The sequence below is a fragment of the Pieris napi genome, chromosome 23, assembly GCF_905475465.1.
Source record: "Pieris napi chromosome 23, ilPieNapi1.2, whole genome shotgun sequence".
Lineage (NCBI taxonomy): Eukaryota > Metazoa > Arthropoda > Insecta > Lepidoptera > Pieridae > Pieris > Pieris napi.
Window position 1 is genome coordinate 2,416,743 of NC_062256.1, and position 21,519 is coordinate 2,438,261.

The window sequence follows — 21,519 nt, forward strand, 5'->3', positions numbered from 1 at the left end:
CTGTAGGTGATTAGTTAACGTGTCGTAATGATACAGTGATGTGTTCTGACAAGAACAGATCAGAATAGATACGGTCGTGTGTTCTGAAAAGAACAGTTCATCATTGTCGTAAGACACGGTAATATGTCCTGAAAAGGACAGTTGTTAAACGTTTTCGTAAGATACGATAATATTGTTCTGAAAAGAACAGTTTATTAGCGTTATCGTAAGACGATATCGAAGTGTTCTGAGAAGAACAAGTTCGTACGTTTCGATGGCTACGCGCAGAAAAGGGTAAACTTTTTGCCGCGCCGCGTTTTATCGCCTGCCCTGGTACCTGCGCAACCAATCAACCCTCCGCATTTTGACACCACATGTTACTACTAGTTATCACTCCGATATGGCTCAGATAACACCAGCGTTTCCAGGCCTTGATCATTTCGAGTGCGAAGGCAACCAAGTCTCAGTAGGAATCCGTTGGGAAAAATGGAGAAGAGCACTAGACATATAATTTTTGGTCGCTAATATTGATTCAAGCATTAAAAAGCGAGCTTCTTTATTATACGTTGGTGGGCTTGCATTGCAAGAGGTGTATTACAACTTGCCTGGAGCTCATGTCGATGAGATCGATGGCGCTGACGTTTATGAAATTGCTATACAAAAATTAAATGAATATTTTTCAACAAAACAAAGCAGATACTACGAACGATACTATTAGACTAATGAAACAAGAGAAAGGGGAGAGGTTTGAAGCTTTCCTTTTACAGTTGCGAACTCAAGCTGGTACCTAAATGCCAGTTTACAGCTAAAGATGAACAGTTAATAGACCAAATCGTAGAAAAGGCCCGAAGCTCAGAATTAAGGAAGAAAATCCTGACAGGTGGAGATTCGATAACACTTCAACAAGTAATTACAATTGCTATTACGCTTAAGACGGTTAACAAACAGTTTGATTCGTTTGATAAGCAAGGATCAAGTAAAACTTTTGATACGAAAATTCAGAAATTAACCGGGTAGATGCAAGGAAATTACGTGCGGTTCGAAACTCAGCGAAAACATGTTTTCGTTGCAGCAACAGCAAACATTTATCATTTGATAATAATTGGCCAGACAGAGATAAAAAAAAAAATGTTTAAAATGTGGAGTCGTTGGTCATTTTAGGGATTATTGTAAGACCAAGGTACAAAAACGGAAAATACATACACGAAATGACGAATACAATGGAACAAAGACACTGAAAATAAATACAGGAACACACTAAGTTACCGATGAAGTGGATCTATGTATCCCATATAGATAATGACACAACTATCAATAATTGTAAAATGGGTGGAGAAATTGTTGTCCGGTTGTGAAGGGACAGCCAATTGTACTGACGACATTGTAGTACATGGATCTGATGAGTTGCAATACGATAAACGGCTTGAAAATGTGTTACAAATACTGAAAGATAATTAATGTTCTTCTTAACCACGACAAATGCAAGATGCGACAAACAAAATTGCGATACGACACACAAAATTGAATTTCTGGGACATCTACTAACTGAAAAAGGAATAAAGCCATTGGACAAATACATTAAAGTAATCCAGGCTTCAAAAAAGCCCTCCAACATTGAAGAGATACAGAGTTTTCTTGGACTCGTTAAATACGTCGGTAAATGGATACCCAATTCAGAAACACTTACATAACCCCTTCGGCAAATAATAAGACTTAGATTGAGCAGATCTACTAACATTAAAAATACTGGACAGACGTTCATTCGAAGACTCTTCATTTGAGACCCTCAAGATACGACTGTCAAACTTAAAAACACTTGGCTACTACAACCCGGTGGATGGAACGCAAATAATAGCAGATGCGTCTCCAGTTGGTCTTGGTGGGGTGCTCGTACAAATTGATCGTCACGGACCTCGGATAATTGGGTTCGGCAATAAAAGTATTACTGATTGCGAGAAGTGATACTGTCAAACGGAGAAAGAAGCCTGGCTCTGGTATGGGCAGTAGAACATTTTAAGATTTATCTACTGGGCAAAGAGGTTGAGCTCATAAGTGACCACAAGCCTTTGGAAACTATCTACGGTAACAGATCCAAGCCTGGTGCACGCATTGAACGATGGGTTCTGCGGCTGCAGGCTTACATGAATAAAGTAGTCTACCGGTCAGCGAAAGAGCACATCGCATACCCTATTTCACGCCTTTGCCACTCTGCCTACCCAGTTCCATTCGACAATGAAAACTACATTAATGCAATTGTAGAATACAGCAGACCGATAGCAGTTCCACTTGTTGAAATTTAAACAGCCAGTGCAACAGACAGGGAAATAATAGCATTAAGAAGTGGTGTTTTGAAGATAAGTGGAATGAGTGCTATACGGTAATAAAGCCCTCAGAGGGAATAAACTTATTATTCTTAAACAACGTCGTGATCGAGTTCTTGAGGCTGCTCACCAAGGACATCCTGGCTTTGTTGCCATGAAAGGTCGTCTAAGAACAAAGGTTTGTTGGCCTAAAATTGATAGGGATGCTGAAAGTCGTGTTAAAACCTGTAAAGGTTGTACGCTGGTTTCATCACCTAAACCTCATCGAACTAAAAGACAAGACCTTCCAAGTGAGCCTTGTCTTGATGTGGCGGTATACTTTTTGGGACCATTACCATCAAACGATTACCTACTTATACTAGTAGACTACTACAGTAGGTATAAGGAGATTAAAATTATTAAGAACATTACTGCCACAGAAACCATTATAAATCTCCAGGAATTATTTTCTCGATTGGGATATCCTGCAACCCTAACTTCCGATAGTGGCAATCAATTTACAAGTCACAATTTCAAAGCGTTTTGTAAGGAGTGCGCGATTGTAATTTACAATACAATACCCTATTGGCCACAGGTTAATAAAAAAGGTAGGTGAAAAGGATTGGAAAGAGGACCTTCTAGAAAACCTTGTAATGTACAACAGCACCCCTCATACAGTAACAGGAAAAACCCCGGCTGAACTCTTCTTTCGTAGACAGTTTCGAGATAAAATTCAGACATGGAACATAAAGTCATATATTCAGATTTTATAGACAGAGATAGGGAGAATAAAGAAAAAGGAAAGGAATATGCTGATAGGAAGAGAAAAGCGGCGAATAGTCATTTGGGAATTGGGGAAAATCTAGACGTCAAAATATGATGAGAGGAAATAAATTGGCTCCTAATTGTGGTCCAGAGTCTCACACGGTAACAGATGTAACGGTGGAGACATTAGGGTAAGAAATGATTCAACGGGGAAAGAATACCGCAGAAATGTTGTCCACCTTAAGAGGGTTGAAAATGGTGAGTGGCAAATCATTAACCACCACGCAGACGACGGGGTAAATGGTAACGAAAATGAAGATTAATGACTTATCATCCTAAAATGTAAAAGAAACAAAATTAAAGTTAATCTTCGAATCATTTGATAAGTTTTTATTAATTTAAATAAGGAAGGGATGTAGTATACCGAAGCACACTAGTGGGAGTCAGTCGACTGCCTACCGCCGCAGCGTGCGGACGTTACTTGAGTTCGGGGATCGTACCGCTTATAAAGTGAACCTATTGGTGGTGTTTCTGAGTATTTTACACATGGGTCCCGGGTTCGATCCCCGGCTGTGACGAACATCGATGTGATGAGCATTTGGTGTTGTGCTTAGGTCTTGGGTGTTTAAATATGTATTTATATGTCTATCTATTTATAATATGTATGTATATCCGTTGCCTAGTACCCATAACACAAGCTTCACCAGCTTAGCATGGGACTAGGTCAATTGGTGCGAATTGCCTTTAAAAAAAAAAACAATCCACTTGTTCTGAATAAGTTAACTGTGCGGTATCTATATGTTTTAAAGTACATCACTTTTATTATCTGAAGAGTTGTATGGGTTGATCCCCCTTGATCAATCAATCCCCCCTTGCCTCGTTTCATCACCGTATGAGCCGTTCATACGGTGATGAAACGAGGCAAGGGGGGATTACAACTTAAAATTTCATCCGCATCACCTTGATGGCTGGAACTCTTCCACAGTCCGCTTCACAAGAACTTCTTTTGCGAACTAGCGTACTGTGGAATCGACTCTTGGTGGTCTTCCCTGGGGATACGACCTCCAACTGTTAATAATAGAGCATACTTCTTCCTCAAAGGCTGACAACGCACCCACCAATATGGATATCCATACGCGACTGTCCTTTTTGGGCGTCTCTTAGGCTCATTGCCCTCCGATACGATATGTATATATATATTATTGCTATAATATCGTAACAAAATTTAATTAAAATTGATTTTACTTGAGAATATTAAACGTCTCGTTGTTCGTTAGTTAATATGGGAAACGGTTCAAGCCGGATTCTACACCTACTCGATGATATGCATGACCACTCGGAAATGAGCCGTTTACTGAATAAAGATTGATTGGACGGTATCATGCAAAACATATAATGTTTAAATTAATGTGTGTGTGGCATACACGTGTTTGAGTGTTATCATAGAAGTCTCAGAATACAGAACAAAGTATTTCTGTGTTCTAAGGATTTTTATACCTTTAATTAGTATTAATTATTTATATATAAATATCGGGACAATTTCTGCGAACAGATTTTTTTCTATAGAACAGAGGACAAACTGCCAGGACGCTCATGTGTCAAGAGGCACCTGGCCTGGGGACCAGTTAAGCCTTCTCCGGCTCGAGTCGAGCTTTAAAGTTAGTTGGTTAGTAGCTTAATAATATGTAACCTGCTTGACAGCTTACATATTATTAGGCAACGGGCGTCCTTATCGCTAACACGTGATTTTATCCAGGCAACCCTAATATGGAACAATAAAAAAAACACCTACAGAGGGTAATAAGTACAAAAGGGGCCGTTCAACGTAAACAGATTTACAGCAATTTACCCCCCCCCCCCCTCTTGTCAGCAAAAGTAAGCAAAGCTCTAAAAAATAATAGTACATAAACGTATTAATTTTTGGAGGAATCCTCGAAAATACATTTCGTTTTCAATCATAGACAATATAGGTAATATGTGTAAAAAAGTAAATAATTACTGTTGACATAATAACCAAATAAGAAAATCAAAGAACCCCATCCCCCCCCCCTTCAGTGCTTACGTAATACATGAACGACCCCAGAAGTGCATGAATAATTTATAAAAAAAAAAAAATAACATGTAACACTAACTATAAATAACATAAAGTAAAATCTAAAAAATAATAATAATAATATAAACAAAATATTAAAGCTAATCTTAGGATTAATGAGTCACAATTAATATATAATATCAGTAGCATTATATTATACATTATTCTTGCATAAAACAATCCACTCGTGTATCGCTGAATTACTAAAATGTCTCCATTTATTCGTCAACTACAGTTGTTGTACATCGTACAAAATGCGTAAGTACCCATAGCTTGTGTAAGATAGGGTCAAAATTAAGTTTAATAATTATAAGTAAAGTTAATTTAAAATATGGTAATTTATTATTTCCTGGCGGCCCGTCCTGGCTTTGGACGGATGGACATTTATTTTTTATACATTTTTATAGATACATATTAATATGTTCTTTAATTTCGATCAACAATTTTTTTTTATCATCAAAAGTTTTCGCAGCGCATGCGATGAAAGATATTTTATAGGCATTTTTTACACCTTATTGTAGTTTTAGTAGGGATTTTTATGTTTTTCTTCCAATCAAAATAGCCTATATTAATCAGTGATAATGAATAATTTAAATAGTGAAAGAATTTTTAAAATCGGTCCAGTACTTTTGAGCCAATTCGTTACAAACATACTTACATACAAATCATTCCTCTTTATTATATTAGTATAGATATCTGTCAATAAAAGTATATATTGTTGTTATTTTGTTTTTGACATATTATATAAGAGACGTACTGCACTACTCGACTGTAAAAGATATTCTAAATGTGTTCTAATAAAGTACTAAAGAGTTAAATATATTTTCGTACCAAGTTCTTTGTATAGTTCCTACATAATATGATTACCATAATTTCCGAAATTTGGATAACTTCTTGCAAGGCAAAAAATTTAACTCTGATGGGGCAGTCGAAACCGCCTTCAAAGATTTTATTTATTCCCGTCAGAATGTTTTTTTAGTAAAGGGATCAATGAACTACCTATAGTTTGGAAAATACTAAAATATACTTTTTGTTCCTCCCGTACAAAACGCCAATATCATATGTAAGGACCTAATATTAGCTTTAGTTGATAAAGAATGAGCTATGTTTTAACGGTTTACTAAAAAAATACCCGTTATAATCCTAGCGACTAAATTTTGAAAAAGTTTTCTTTAAATAATTATTGTCTATTACAACTGTAAAAACGTTATAAAATAAATAATAGTTTAAAAAAACTAAAAAATACGCTTTTAAAGCACATCAAACTATTAAAGATAGATAAAGCGTGGGTTGCTCGATAGACGAAAAATATGGCACAGAGCGCCCCACGCTTTTTCACAATAATACCAGTATTTTTTGTTCATTACCATTTTCAGCCTAAATTAGGAATTATTTTTCACTTTTTAGTTTGATGTGCTTTAAAAGCGTGGTTTTTTAGTTTTTTTTAACTATTATTTATTTTTTGGTTAAATTTTTTTTATTTTTTTCATTTTTTTTTCGGATTATTGCATTGTCATCGATCTTTGACAGGTGCGCAAAGTTTGAATTAAATCTGTCCGTTAAAAGTGGGTCAAAATCGAGTCCGAAGGAGTCGGTTACATACATACATACATACAGGTGAAGCTATTATAAAGCGTGTAAAAACTAACCCAAACCAATTGAACTCTTTATTGTGAAACTATCTAGCTTATAAATGTTATTTACATTGGCATACCAAATATTGTCATATATTTTTATTTGAGCGTATTTATTACTAAAATAACTGGAATCACTGTACAAGATAATACCTAGATAATAAATATTTTTGTTTTTACCAGGGAACCCTGTCGTACTCCTAACACTACTTGTGTCGGCCGGAGCATTTCCGACAAAAGATATCCCAGAATTAAACGCATTAGAGAAACCTGACATCGAACACATAGAAAAGGATATTCGCACAGTATCATACATTCAAAACTTCAAAACGATAATGTCTGATTATGTTAAAATGCAATATAACAATCTAACAGTAACAGATATGGAAGTTGTGAAGGAAACATTGGATATGTTCTTGCAAAATTTCGCCGAAGATCTGCACAATGTTATTGTCAAGGGAGAGAAAGAGATAGTTGAAGAAATAAACGATGGTATACCAAACTCAACGTTTGATGACGTAAAGAAATGTATTAGGAACGAACTGCCGGACGTCAATGAAGAGATGGCTGATCAAGTAGTATATAAATTGAGGAAGAATCTTTTGAAAACAAGAAATATTTTAGATGGTGTTATTAGAAAATCAAAAGTGGACGATGGATTTAATTCAGGTTCTTAAACGTGTTTTAAAACCTTATTTATGGGTAAACATTTTAAAATAAGAATGCCTACTGTTTATATTTTTTACAAAGCCGTGATTATTATATTTGGATTAATACTCTAGTTTTTTTACCCTCTACTAAGCCACATTTCATATTATCAGCCTGCCTCAAAGAGAATATTTGAACTAACAAGATATATGACGGCACATTCCTAGCGCCATCTGTTATGAAATACGTTGGAACGAGATTTGACAATTGTCAGTCTGGCGGAGCGTCGTGTCGATGGTCAGTGCGGCCATGTTGAATTTCGTTTAGTTTTCGAACGTCAACGGTGAGCGCACCACGTTTGCGACGAATCGCTTTTGTTCCGAGTAATCTTGTGCCTAGTTGTTTCAAAACTAATTAAAAGTGATTAATTAAGTGATTCCCTAATTACTAGTGAATAGATTTTAGTGAATTGCTGTAAGGGAGATAGTCTTTGTGATTCTTCTGTTCCTACCCACATTACAACTTATTGAAGACATGGCGGATTCTTATGATAAAGGGCATCCTTCTTACGCGTGTACATAAGTACACGCACCCTTTTTTTTTAAAATCTAATAAAAACTTAAATAAATAAATAGGTAAGAGTAGGTAATAAATTATTTGTTTATTTACTAATGTAATTACTAATACTTACATTGTTATTTGAACCCAAGATACTTAAGTACCAACTGCAGTATCCTACGTCATTGTTAGGTCTCTTGCTTTTGAATAATTCTATAAAACTTAATGCATCAAAATCTTGTTGTAGTCGCTATTCAATGATTGGCAACCTCGCCATGCCATTAGAGCGTAGAAAAGATTTGCAAAGGGATATCTCGCGGCGGTTTTCTGACCATTACCAATTAGTAGGTAAATATTTGTTATATTGATACAGCTCATGACTTTCATCACTAAAATTTGTAATTATCACGAGAGTTACGGCTCTGCCTCAGAAATGATTTGTATTTTTACGTTAATTGTCTTTGATATTACTTTTATAACGTAACTCTGTATTTACGGGCAAACATAGTGCGTCTGTGTGACAACAATAATAAGTAATTAATGATTTAAACACTTGGGTTAAAACCAAATGTAGTGAAATAAAAACAACACAATTTCATTATTCATTTATTAATATTTTTGGTTCAATACATAGATTGATTTTTAAAATGCTTGCTTACTTCTAGATATCGGTTTAGTAAAATCTAAATTGATTGCGAAGGACTGCTGGCATCTCAAAGTAGCTACCGAAGCAAATGCACAGTTTGCCCTTTGATTGCGGGTAATGTACAATTCCGGGGATGACTGGTTCGATAACTGGAATTTGAAAGCGTTATATAATACGGGTTCCTAAAAGCGAAATGTAGAAATATATATATGTATACTAGCAGACCGGCCAGGCGTTGCTGTGGCTAAGGTTTTTGTTATATTACATAGTAGCAAACTATTCAAGGGAAACGGTAGGAGAACACCAGTCATGGGGACCACCATGCTTTTTTAGTGGTTATGCCATTAAATTGTAGTTTATGTGAAACGTTGGTACTTTCAACACAGCGCCATCTGTTAGAATTGTGACTTTTAAATAATAAACAAATATTTTGCAATAAAATAATATTGCGGGTATAAATTGAGATGTGAGCTATCCTTATCTTTTAAGTTGGATCAAACTACACACGGTGTGCAAATTTGATTGATTTCGGTTCGGTAGTTTAGGAGTCCATAGCGGACAAACAACGTGACACGTAATTTATATATATAGATATAGATGTAGATAGAAATCGAACAAAAATGAGTTAAGTTTGTTACTTTATAGCAGTCCTGGCCGAACTTCATTTGAAAACGTAAGGGTTTATGTTTAAAAACGGTGCGTATACTTATGTACGCGCGTAAGAAGTTAAACTTCTTGGCATTATTAAAAATAGTTTTTGATTGCATGCAAATAATTAATTACAATTAAATAATTAAAGACTGGAAAAGGAGTCATTATAATTAATAAAATTCAGTTAACATTTGAAAAAATAAATAAATAAATATTAATTATTATTCTCTTACATTAAGTGTAACATAAATTCTATTATTATTCGAATGTTGTTTTAAAATTATGTCCAATGCCGTAGCATCTTCCGTGGGCAACTTCATTCTGTGAATTTTGTGTAACGGTGCGCGCGCATCGTAAAATTTCACCCTCATTCATTTTTCATAACGCGCCTAAAGAAGTATAACTTCAAAAAGACAAAAGAAATAATAAGTATATGACTGCTACATTTACCTGCCACTTTGCCTTTGTAATTACTGACATATATTTAACGTTACCTTGAAATTAAAGCGTGTTATCGAATTCAAGTAGTTGAAAAAGAAATTTGTCATTGAGCGTGTAACAAATAAGACATATAATGCAACCAATTAACAAGAACAACAAACAATGTGGTTAACTTACCTGTAACACCCACGCCAGACCCAGTGCTACTCCCTGAACTTGAACCAGAACCCCAGCCGCCAATGTTTCCACCTGAGCTAGAGCCAGAGCCTGATCCATAGCCAGAGCCAGAGCTAGTTCCTCCTGTGTTTCCGCCAGAGCTAGAGCCTGATCCCGAGCCAGCGGCAGAGCTAGTTCCTCCGTTGTTTCCAGTAGAGGATGAGCCAGAGCCTGATCCTGAGCCAGCAGCAGAGCTATTTCCTCCGTTGTTTCCAGTAGAGGATGAGCCAGACCCTGTTCCTGAGCCAGCGGCAGAGCTATTTCCTCCGTTGTTTCCAGTAGAGGATGAGCCAGAGCCCGATCCTGAGCCAGCGGCAGAGCTAGTTCCTCCGTTGTTTCCAGTAGAGGATGAGCCAGAGCCTGATCCTGAGCCAGCAGCAGAGCTATTTCCTCCGTTGTTTCCAGTAGAGGATGAGCCAGAGCCCGATCCTGAGCCAGCGGCAGAGCTAGTTCCTCCGTTGTTTCCAGTAGAGGATGATCCAGAGCCCGATCCTGAGCCAGCGGCAGAGCTATTTCCTCCGTTGTTTCCAGTAGAGGATGAGCCAGACCCTGATCCTGAGCCAGCGGCAGAGCTATTTCCTCCGTTGTTTCCAGTAGAGGATGAGCCAGAGCCCGATCCTGAGCCAGCGGCAGAGGTAGTTCCTCCGTTGTTTCCAGTAGAGGATGAGCCAGACCCTGATCCTGAGCCAGCAGCGGAGCTATTTCCACCGTTGTTTCCAGTAGAGGATGAGCCAGACCCTGTTCCTGAGCCAGCGGCAGAGCTATTTCCTCCGTTGTTTCCAGTAGAGGATGAGCCAGAGCCCGATCCTGAGCCAGCGGCAGAGCTATTTCCTCCGTTGTTTCCAGTAGAGGATGAGCCAGAGCCTGATCCTGAGCCAGCGGCAGAGCTATTTCCTCCGTTGTTTCCAGTAGAGGCTGAGCCAGAGCCTGATCCTGAGCCAGTGGCAGAGCTATTTCCTCCGTTGTTTCCAGTAGAGGATGAGCCAGACCCTGATCCTGAGCCAGCGGCAGAGCTATTTCCTCCGTTGTTTCCAGTAGAAGATGAGCCAGAGCCCGATCCATAGCCAGAGCCAGAGCTAGTTCCTCCTGTGTTTCCGCCAGAACTAGAGCCAGAGCCTGATCCATAGCCAGAGCCAGAGCTAGTTCCTCCTACGTTTCCGCCAGAGCTAGAACCAAAGCCTGATCCATAGCCAGAGCCAGAGCTAGTTCCTCCTGTGTTTCCGCCAGAGCTAGAGCCATAGCCTGATCCATAGCCAGAGCTAGTTCCTCCTGTGTTTCCGCCAGAGCTAGAGCCAAAGCCTGATCCATAGCCAGAGCCAGAGCTAGTTCCTCCTGTGTTTCCGCCAGAGCTAGAGCCTGATCCCGAGCCAGCGGCAGAGCTAGTTCCTCCGTTGTTTCCAGTAGAGGATGAGCCAGAGCCCGATCCTGAGCCAGCGGCAGAGGTAGTTCCTCCGTTGTTTCCAGTAGAGGATGAGCCAGACCCTGATCCTGAGCCAGCAGCGGAGCTATTTCCACCGTTGTTTCCAGTAGAGGATGAGCCAGACCCTGTTCCTGAGCCAGCGGCAGAGCTATTTCCTCCGTTGTTTCCAGTAGAGGATGAGCCAGAGCCCGATCCTGAGCCAGCGGCAGAGCTATTTCCTCCGTTGTTTCCAGTAGAGGATGAGCCAGAGCCTGATCCTGAGCCAGCGGCAGAGCTATTTCCTCCGTTGTTTCCAGTAGAGGCTGAGCCAGAGCCTGATCCTGAGCCAGTGGCAGAGCTATTTCCTCCGTTGTTTCCAGTAGAGGATGAGCCAGACCCTGATCCTGAGCCAGCGGCAGAGCTATTTCCTCCGTTGTTTCCAGTAGAAGATGAGCCAGAGCCCGATCCATAGCCAGAGCCAGAGCTAGTTCCTCCTGTGTTTCCGCCAGAACTAGAGCCAGAGCCTGATCCATAGCCAGAGCCAGAGCTAGTTCCTCCTACGTTTCCGCCAGAGCTAGAACCAAAGCCTGATCCATAGCCAGAGCCAGAGCTAGTTCCTCCTGTGTTTCCGCCAGAGCTAGAGCCATAGCCTGATCCATAGCCAGAGCTAGTTCCTCCTGTGTTTCCGCCAGAGCTAGAGCCAAAGCCTGATCCATAGCCAGAGCCAGAGCTAGTTCCTCCTGTGTTTCCGCCAGAGCTAGAGCCAGAGCCTGATCCATAGCCAGAGCCAGAGCTAGTTCCTCCTGTGTTTCCGCCAGAGCTAGAGCCATAGCCTGATCCATAGCCAGAGCCAGAGCTAGTTCCTCCTGTGTTTCCGCCAGAGCTAGAGCCAAAGCCTGATCCATAGCCAGAGCCAGAGCTAGTTCCTCCGGTGTTTCCGCCAGAGCTAGAGCCATAGCCTGATCCATAGCCAGAGCCAGAGCTAGTTCCTCCTGTGTTTCCGCCAGAGCTAGAGCCAAAGCCTGATCCATAGCCAGAGCCAGAGCTAGTTCCTCCTGTGTTTCCGCCAGAGCTAGAGCCATAGCCTGATCCATAGCCAGAGCCAGAGCTAGTTCCTCCTGTGTTTCCGCCAGAGCTAGAGCCAAAGCCTGATCCATAGCCAGAGCCAGAGCTAGTTCCTCCTGTGTTTCCGCCAGAGCTAGAGCCATAGCCTGATCCATAGCCAGAGCCAGAGCTAGTTCCTCCTTTGTTTCCGCCAGAGCTAGTGCCAGACCCTGATCCTGAGCCAGCGGCAGAGCTAGTTCCTCCGTTGTTTCCAGTAGAGGATGAGCCAGAGCCTGATCCTGAGCCAGCGGCAGAGCTATTTCCTCTGTTGTTTCCAGTAGAGGATGAGCCAGAGCCTGATCCTGAGCCAGCGGCAGAGCTAGTTCCTCCTTTGTTTCCGCCAGAGCTAGTGCCAGACCCTGATCCTGAGCCACCGGCAGAACTAGTTCCTCCGTTGTTTCCAGTAGAGGATGAGCCAGACCCTGATCCTGAGCCAGCGGCAGAACTATTTCCTCCGTTGTTTCCAGTAGAGGATGAGCCAGACCCTGATCCTAAGCCAGCGGCAGAGCTATTTCCTCCGTTGTTTCCAGTAGAGGATGAGTTAGAGCCTGATCCTGAGCCAGCGGCAGAGCTATTTCCTCCGTTGTTTCCAGTAGAGGATGAGCCAGACCCTGATCCTGAGCCAGCGGCAGAACTATTTCCTCCGTTGTTTTCAGTAGAGGATGAGTTAGAGCCTGATCCTGAGCCAGCGGCAGAGCTATTTCCTCCGTTGTTTCCAGTAGAGGATGAGTTAGAGCCTGATCCTGAGCCAGCGGCAGAGCTATTTCCTCCGTTGTTTCCAGTAGAGGATGAGCCAGACCCTGATCCTGAGCCAGCAGCGGAGCTATTTCCACCGTTGTTTCCAGTAGAGGATGAGCCAGACCCTGTTCCTGAGCCAGCGGCAGAGCTATTTCCTCCGTTGTTTCCAGTAGAGGATGAGCCAGAGCCCGATCCTGAGCCAGCGGCAGAGCTATTTCCTCCGTTGTTTTCAGTAGAGGATGAGTTAGAGCCTGATCCTGAGCCAGCGGCAGAGCTATTTCCTCCGTTGTTTCCAGTAGAGGCTGAGCCAGAGCCTGATCCTGAGCCAGTGGCAGAGCTATTTCCTCCGTTGTTTCCAGTAGAGGATGAGTTAGAGCCTGATCCTGAGCCAGCGGCAGAGCTATTTCCTCCGTTGTTTCCAGTAGAGGATGAGCCAGAGCCTGATCCTGAGCCAGCGGCAGAGCTAGTTCCTCCGTTGTTTCCAGTAGAGGATGAGCCAGAGCCTGATCCTGAGCCAGCGGCAGAGCTATTTCCTCCGTTGTTTCCAGTAGAGGATGAGCCAGAGCCTGATCCTGAGCCAGCGGCAGAGCTAGTTCCTCCGTTGTTTCCAGTAGAGGATGAGCCAGAGCCTGATCCTGAGCCAGCGGCAGAGCTATTTCCTCCTTTGTTTCCGCCAGAGCTAGTGCCAGACCCTGAGACTGAGCCAGCGGCAGAGCTAGTTCCTCCGTTGTTTCCAGTAGAGGATGAGCCAGAGCCTGATCCTGAGCCAGCGGCAGAGCTATTTCCTCCGTTGTTTCCAGTAGAGGATGAGCCAGAGCCTGATCCTGAGCCAGCGGCAGAGCTAGTTCCTCCTTTGTTTCCGCCAGAGCTAGTGCCAGACCCTGAGACTGAGCCAGCGGCAGAGCTATTTCCTCCGTTGTTTCCAGTAGAGGATGAGCCAGAGCCTGATCCTGAGCCAGCGGCAGAGCTATTTCCTCCGTTGTTTCCAGTAGAGGATGAGCCAGAGCCTGATCCTGAGCCAGCGGCAGAGCTATTTCCTCCTTTGTTTCCGCCAGAGCTAGTGCCAGACCCTGAGACTGAGCCAGCGGCAGAGCTATTTCCTCCGTTGTTTCCAGTAGAGGATGAGCCAGAGCCTGATCCTGAGCCAGCGGCAGAGCTATTTCCTCCGTTGTTTCCAGTAGAGGATGAGCCAGAGCCTGATCCTGAGCCAGCGGCAGAGCTAGTTCCTCCGTTGTTTCCAGTAGAGGATGAGCCAGAGCCTGATCCTGAGCCAGCGGCAGAGCTATTTCCTCCGTTGTTTCCAGTAGAGGATGAGCCAGAGCCTGATCCTGAGCCAGCGGCAGAGCTAGTTCCTCCGTTGTTTCCAGTAGAGGATGAGCCAGAGCCTGATCCTGAGCCAGCGGCAGAGCTATTTCCTCCTTTGTTTCCGCCAGAGCTAGTGCCAGACCCTGAGACTGAGCCAGCGGCAGAGCTAGTTCCTCCGTTGTTTCCAGTAGAGGATGAGCCAGACCCTGAGACTGAGCCCGCGACAGAGCTAGTTCCTCCGTTGTTTCCAGTAGAGGATGAGCCAGAGCCTGATCCTGAGCCAGCGGCAGAGCTAGTTCCTCCTTTGTTTCCGCCAGAGCTAGTGCCAGACCCTGAGACTGAGCCAGCGGCAGAGCTAGTTCCTCCGTTGTTTCCAGTAGAGGATGAGCCAGAGCCTGATCCTGAGCCAGCGGCAGAGCTAGTTCCTCCTTTGTTTCCGCCAGAGCTAGTGCCAGACCCTGAGACTGAGCCAGCGGCAGAGCTATTTCCTCCGTTGTTTCCAGTAGAGGATGAGCCAGAGCCTGATCCTGAGCCAGCGGCAGAGCTATTTCCTCCGTTGTTTCCAGTAGAGGATGAGCCAGAGCCTGATCCTGAGCCAGCGGCAGAGCTAGTTCCTCCGTTGTTTCCAGTAGAGGATGAGCCAGAGCCTGATCCTGAGCCAGCGGCAGAGCTATTTCCTCCGTTGTTTCCAGTAGAGGATGAGCCAGAGCCTGATCCTGAGCCAGCGGCAGAGCTAGTTCCTCCGTTGTTTCCAGTAGAGGATGAGCCAGAGCCTGATCCTGAGCCAGCGGCAGAGCTAGTTCCTCCGTTGTTTCCAGTAGAGGATGAGCCAGAGCCTGATCCTGAGCCAGCGGCAGAGCTATTTCCTCCGTTTTTTCCAGTAGAGGATGTGCCAGACCCTGATCCTGAGCCAGCGGCAGAGCTATTTCCTCCGTTGTTTCCAGTAGAAGATGAGCCAGAGCCTGATCCTGAGCCAGCGGCAGAGCTATTTCCTCCGTTGTTTCCAGAAGAGGATGAGCCAGAGCCTGATCCTGAGCCAGCGGCATAGCTATTTCCTCCGTTGTTTCCAGTAGAGGATGAGCCAGAGCCTGATCCTGAGCCAGCGGCAGAGCTAGTTCCTCCTGTGTTTCCACTAGATGTAGAGCTAGAGCCTGATCCTGAACCAGTGGCAGAGCTAGTTCCTTCTGTGTTTCCAGTGGAGGTTGCGCCTATGCCTGATCCTGAGCCAGCGGCAAAGCTAGTTCCATAGTTGTAACTATTAGATCCCCTTATAGGCGTAGAGCTTGTGGCATAAGCGTTTCCAGACGCATTGCTAGTGTAGGTTGTTGCTTGAGCTGTATTTATTGGTATTTGAACACTTGGTACAATGGGCTGACGTAAGGGTAGTTGAGAAACAGGACTGACTGGAGTCAATGGAGGCAATGGCCTTGCTATTGGAACACTTTGGGATATAGGTAATTGAACTGGAACACGTTGTACTGGTTGAGTTAAGGGGACTATTGGGATGGGATTATTAGGAATCGTATGAACGGGGTAGTTGGGATTTTTGAAGCCAGGGTAGAACGGGGGAGTTCTGGGTGTATTCCCGGGATAGAAGTTGGGTGGATACCCTTGGTATGCAAATGGTGGGTAAGCTGGTACTGCTTGAGGAGGGTATGAAGTTGGAGGTACGTACGGTGGTGGGTTATAATATTGATTATAATAATTCAGAGGAACTGGTGCACCTGAAAAAGGAAACATGTGGTTGAATTACAATAATTGCTTTTAAAAGACATCTTCTCAGAAAATAGTTGTAATATAAAAATACTACTGACCATTATAACTATTAAAACTGTTTTGAGAATTGCTTGAAGCGCTCTGTGAATTTGCTCTTGAATTGGCAGATTTCACATAGCTGCTTCCTGGTCCATGATTTGCCAAATAGCTGCTTCCAGAGGTTGCAGCACTATTGGCCTGTCCATTGTTTTGAGAGTATGCGTCGTAACCGGAATTACCATTACGGTAACTTTCGGCTTGGTCACCGCCATATGACGACCCCTGCGATTGAGCGTTTGCCGTTGAGTAACCATGTGTTACACCGCCGTATTCTGAAAGAGCAAATATTATTATCTGACCAAATGTCCATAAAATGTAAGTTAGGTATTTAAAAGGACTGTCGTATTACTGTCGTTTTAACGTGGTGTTTTATTAAGTAATTTACGAAAAAAATGTGCATTTAATTAATCCACATAAAACTAGTTTCAACGCGGCGTAGACCTAAAATTTGGAGTCATATACGACAGTTGGGGAATGCCCGAAAATAAATTAATAAACGGTCTAATTATGCCTATCTCGACCTGTCGGACCTTACTTACCAATCGGTACCATGTTCACGGTATAAATTGGATGACCGAATCGATCCAACGTCTTTGTGGTGGTCACGTCGTATTCTACATCATCATCTGCAATTAACGCTTATGTCAATTGCTTAGGAAACGGGGGATGGCCTTTGATCGCCTTAGACGATTCCACTTATAATTGAGCTTAAATTTTGATCCGGCCTTTTGAATTCGCTAATACGAACAATATTTTTTTACAGGTTTCCAACTCCTAACGTTTAAAATCGAAAAATTTATATTGACACGACGCCTATTAATGTTCTGGCAAGTGAGTATTTTTATTATTTCCAAGGCGTTACTATTCTCTTCTAATATCCGGTAAATTCGTACCGAAGAAAATTTATTGTTGCACTACTCGTATCGTATTGAAAAAAACTTAAGTGGAAAGGCATATTGCAATATTTGATTTTTACACGCTTTATTAATATAAACTGTGCTTCACCTGTATGTATTTATGAATGTATGTATGTATGTAACCGACTCCTTCGAACTGGATTTTGACCCACTTTAAACGGACAGATTTAATTCAAACTTTGTACACTTCTAAAGAATCAGCGACAATATAATAATTTCATAGGTTTATCTCGAAAAAACAATGAATTTTTTTTAAGTCCACAAAGCAATACGGTTAAATTGAGACAACACGTATTGCTGCTAGGACTAAAAAGTGGAAAATAAATATAGTTTTTTTAAACTATATTTATTTATAGTATAGAAATACTTCAGTATTTGCGTCATAATTTTGAATACTGTATTCTTAGAGCTATTTATTCCCGTTTTCTTATATTTTTTCTGTACAATCTCTAACTTTGTGCCTAGCTATAAATCGCTATTGTCTCATCGTTATGATGAAGCCACATCTGAGCGCATCTCCCTTATCAAGGAACTGATAAACAGTAGTGTATATATTTTCTGTCCCTGGATTAACTGATCCAGTTTAACTAAACTATTGTTTATTCTCTTACATACGGGATTCGAAGTTCGCGCTAAGTCTCGACTATTACTAAGGCTTATGAATATTGTATAAAGCTCTCAGCGATAGACGATTGTTGTCCAAGCATTTTATATTACATAATATTTAGAATTATATTAACTTAAAAATACTGAAAAGCTGTGTTATAAATAATACTAATACCCTCTTTATATTACAATGTGAATGTTTACTTGACGATAAACAAAAACTGACAAGAAAGTATTAATTATAGCTTGTAACGCTATTTAGCATATAAAATATTTTTATGTGTAATTTTAGTACAATCTTTAAATTGTCATTGTAAAAAATATTTGAGTTGCCTATGACATAACTTAGGGGTTAAATACCCTGGTAAGGATATCAAATAAATTAAAATATCACTGGTTTTAGACGCCAATCGTTGATCGCTAAGGCTGATAATTGACAATTGACATACCTGGTACAGGCCATTGAAAGCCAGGGTCTGTAAAGTAATTAAATTGTTAAATTGGATCCTAACTCTGGTAAAAATAATTTAAAACAACGATTAAATTTTATTTACCTTGAGGAGCAGCATGAGCATGCAGTATCTGAAATAAATAACAACAACAATCGTAAAAATGTTCACCATAATACTATAGCATCGAATTACAACATTGCTAGGTATGATTCCTACAAAATCTTTATCATTTTCATAGTAAAGGGAGCGTTCAAGTATTAGGTAACGAATTTTGGGAGGGGGGGGGTCCTTTTGTAAAACGTTACGATGCGGGGCGGGGATTGAATTACGCGTTATTGTTAATATTATTTTCTACTTACACCACATAATAGTAACTAAAGAGTCACTAGGGGGTCACGAAACGTTTTACTAGACTTGGATACAGTACTGTACTTGGGTACTGAAAAACGTTACGGCGAGTTCATGGGGGGGGGGGGGTGTTAATAATCTCCAAAAATTACGTTACGTAATACTTGAACGCTCCCAAAGACAAAAAGGTTGATCAGCTTGCCATATACACAAATAATTCCTATTTCAATTATCTTCTAAAAGACTGAACAAAAATATTGCCAACACGATTATGCAATGTCCAATATCTAGTATCAAGATATCAACAATATCCCAAAATCCCAGTGAAGCAAAATTTTTATGGTATGTGTGTTGCTGTACAGGCATGGGTTCTCATTATTTGAACATCTTATTAGATAACCAGGAAAACAATAATTTTGTTTTGGACACAAAATATTTACATAATAATTGTAAATATTCAGCGTTGTACTTATGCTGTAATAGCACTAAAAGCACAACAAGAACGGCCACAGATGAGTAACATTGCCAATAGAGTATAGACCAAATAACGCGCTTCAAACAAAATGGCGACCTTCTTGGTATTGACATTTCGTAATGGCCATAACCCGTAATTTAGTTCTTGTTTAGACATACATTTTAACTATTTTTAGGGGGCCTCATAGCCTAGCGGTCTTATTAAGTGGCAGCTAGGTGAGGGGTACCGGGTTCGATTCCCGGTTCGAGGGCAAGTTTTAATTTAATTTAAATTTGTTCTCGGCCTTTGGGAGGGTTGTGCGGTACCGGGCGAGTGCCTAAACCGTACATGGAGGACATGATCGAATTTCTAAGGCAAAAAGCACGAATGATAAAAATCTCACACTTGACGCTGGCTAATGCACAAACCGTGCCAGAGCCATAAAAAAAAAAAAACTATATTTTAAAGTATTGCTATACTGAATCAATATTACGAGATGAATTAATAAATATAAAATAACTTACGCTTAAAACGAAGAGCACGAAAGTGAGAATCATCTTGGCCAAAGGATCTTATGATCCGTTTATGACCGTAACTCAAACTATGATTTGATCACAATTATTTCGTGCTTTTATACGAATTTTGAGACAGAACAAACAAAATAAATTTTAATAAGATAATAGGCAATAAATTATCAATTACAACTGAATAAATATATTTGTTTAATTTATTGATTTACTTATAATGAATTCGTCTGTATGTTCATTTTGTACAATTGTTGTTAAGACATATTGGACAACAAATCTTCTTTTGGTGTCTCATTACTGGAGATTGGCTGTCAGTCAAGTGTGTCTTGTCCTGTGACAGATGCAGCAACTCTTCCGCAGTCGCCATCCACTCCCTAACGTTACGAAAACATGATTTTTTTAACCAACGCGTTAATCCTGGATTTTACATATTATTATTAAAGCAGGTATAGTGCTTTTCATGAAAGAAGTCCCGCGGTGATTTTTGGAACTAAATTTGACAGGTCGGCAATGTTGTCATTCGTCGATGTTATCAAGTTCGTTTGTTGTGGTAGATTTTTGTGAATTTTTAACTAGCTTAGTGCATTTTGAAGATTGATTACAATGGCAAAAGTTGTAAAAAGTTCGGCTCGAGAAATTATATTAAAGGTGAAAGAGTTCTGTGAAGCGGAACATAAGAATCAAGGTGTTTTAATACCACTAAACAATATTCGGAAGAGAGTTGCCGCCATAACAGGTACTTTTTAGAGTTGCCATTTAATAATTTTTTGCTGTATTGATGGGACTTTTATGATATAAATTCGTTTTTGCGACAAAATTGAACAAATACATAACGTGATGAAACTATATAATTTCATCATAAACTTAAAGTTACTATTATTTTTAACTGTTCATAATTTAATTGCAGGTGTGTCAAAGAAAACTGTAACAAGAATTACAAACGAAGGTATAACAGCGGCGTGTATTTCGAAAAAAATTGTAACCCAACAATTATGCATTAAAACTCTGAATAAAAATTGTATTGCTTTTCTTTACCCTATTTTCTCATCTTTTCCCTGTAAGTAGGTAGAACACCACTAATATAAGTAAATAAAAATATAATTTTTACATAACATAAATATTGATACATCGAAGTATGCAGAAAATAGTATTATTTGATAAATTACATCTGCTAAATGTAAATAAAATAGGTAAATTTTTTACTCATAAATCGCAACATTACGTCATGCGATTGCAGCGCCGCGTCTGGGGGACTTCTTTCATGAAAAGGACTATAGTAGCGGTCATGGTGCAACACGTGGCCCAGGTACGCAACTTTATAAAAACTATAACTAACGAATCGTTATATTACTCGTTATGGTAATAAGTGAATGGGTGGGCCTAGTGGCTTCAGCGTGCGACTCTCATCCCTGAGGTCGTAGGTTCGATCCCCGGCTGTGCACCAGTGGACGTTCTTTCTATGTGTGCATTTAACATTCGCTCGAACGGTGAAGGAAAACATCGTGAGGAAACCGTCTTGCCACAGACATAAAAAAGTCAACGGCTTGTGTCAGGCAGGAGGCTCACCTGGTTAAGTGATACCGCCGCCCATGGACACTCTCAAAGCCAGAGGGCTCGCGAGTGCAATGCCGGCCTTTTAAGAATTGGTACGCTCTTTTCTTAAAGGACCCTAAGTCGAATTGGTTCGGAAATACTTCAGTTTTGCTTTTAGAATTGCTCTTAGGATCTGTTGTCTCTGGATTTAATTTAATAAAATTAAGCATATCCGAGCGACAAAATTAGTAAAAGAATTTCAACGAAATTGGTAGACTTATTTGCACAGATGTAATATAAATTCATAATCATTAACAATAGACATTTGCGCATTTAACAAGTAAACATTTATGCTATATTTAACGTGAAAAATGGGTCAATATTTTTGTGA

The 21,519-nt window shown here is 40.9% G+C and overlaps 2 protein-coding genes across 2 annotated transcripts; one reads left to right on the top strand and one right to left on the bottom strand.

Annotated features, from left to right (window-relative positions):
- The first annotated feature begins 5,335 nt into the window (after window positions 1-5,335).
- LOC125061123 lies at window positions 5,336-7,546 on the top strand. The gene is made up of 2 exons (XM_047666359.1): window positions 5,336-5,394; window positions 6,954-7,546. The coding sequence occupies exons 1-2, from the start codon at window positions 5,391-5,393 to the stop codon at window positions 7,445-7,447; spliced, it is 498 nt and encodes a 165-aa protein (XP_047522315.1). The 5' UTR covers window positions 5,336-5,390; the 3' UTR covers window positions 7,448-7,546.
- Window positions 7,547-8,568: 1,022 nt separating this feature from the next.
- On the bottom strand, window positions 8,569-19,703 carry LOC125061528. Its single transcript, XM_047667004.1, has 15 exons — window positions 19,593-19,703; window positions 18,369-18,396; window positions 18,264-18,290; window positions 16,831-16,917; window positions 16,291-16,563; window positions 15,514-16,200; window positions 14,713-15,461; window positions 14,305-14,649; window positions 13,897-14,241; window positions 13,549-13,833; window positions 11,932-12,792; window positions 11,446-11,616; window positions 11,104-11,262; window positions 9,892-10,038; window positions 8,569-8,771 (listed from the first exon to the last, which is right to left on the bottom strand). Exons 1-15 carry the CDS (start codon window positions 19,623-19,625, stop codon window positions 8,619-8,621), a joined length of 4,350 nt encoding a protein of 1,449 aa, XP_047522960.1. The 5' UTR covers window positions 19,626-19,703; the 3' UTR covers window positions 8,569-8,618.
- Between the last annotated feature and the right edge of the window lie 1,816 nt (window positions 19,704-21,519).

What these genes read in the sequence shown, in the direction of transcription:
- LOC125061528 (XM_047667004.1), bottom strand. Translation starts at nt 19,625, where the DNA reads ATGATTCTCACTTTCGTGCTCTTCGTTTTAAGC. An exon ending in TGCTCATGCTGCTCCTCAAG is followed by an intron (nt 18,291 to 18,368) that starts GTAAATAAAATT and finishes ATTACTTTACAG; the next exon opens with ACCCTGGCTTTCAATGGCCT. An exon ending in AGGAAATAGCTATGCCGCTG is followed by an intron (nt 15,462 to 15,513) that starts GCTCAGGATCAG and finishes CGGAGGAAATAG; the next exon opens with CTCTGCCGCTGGCTCAGGAT.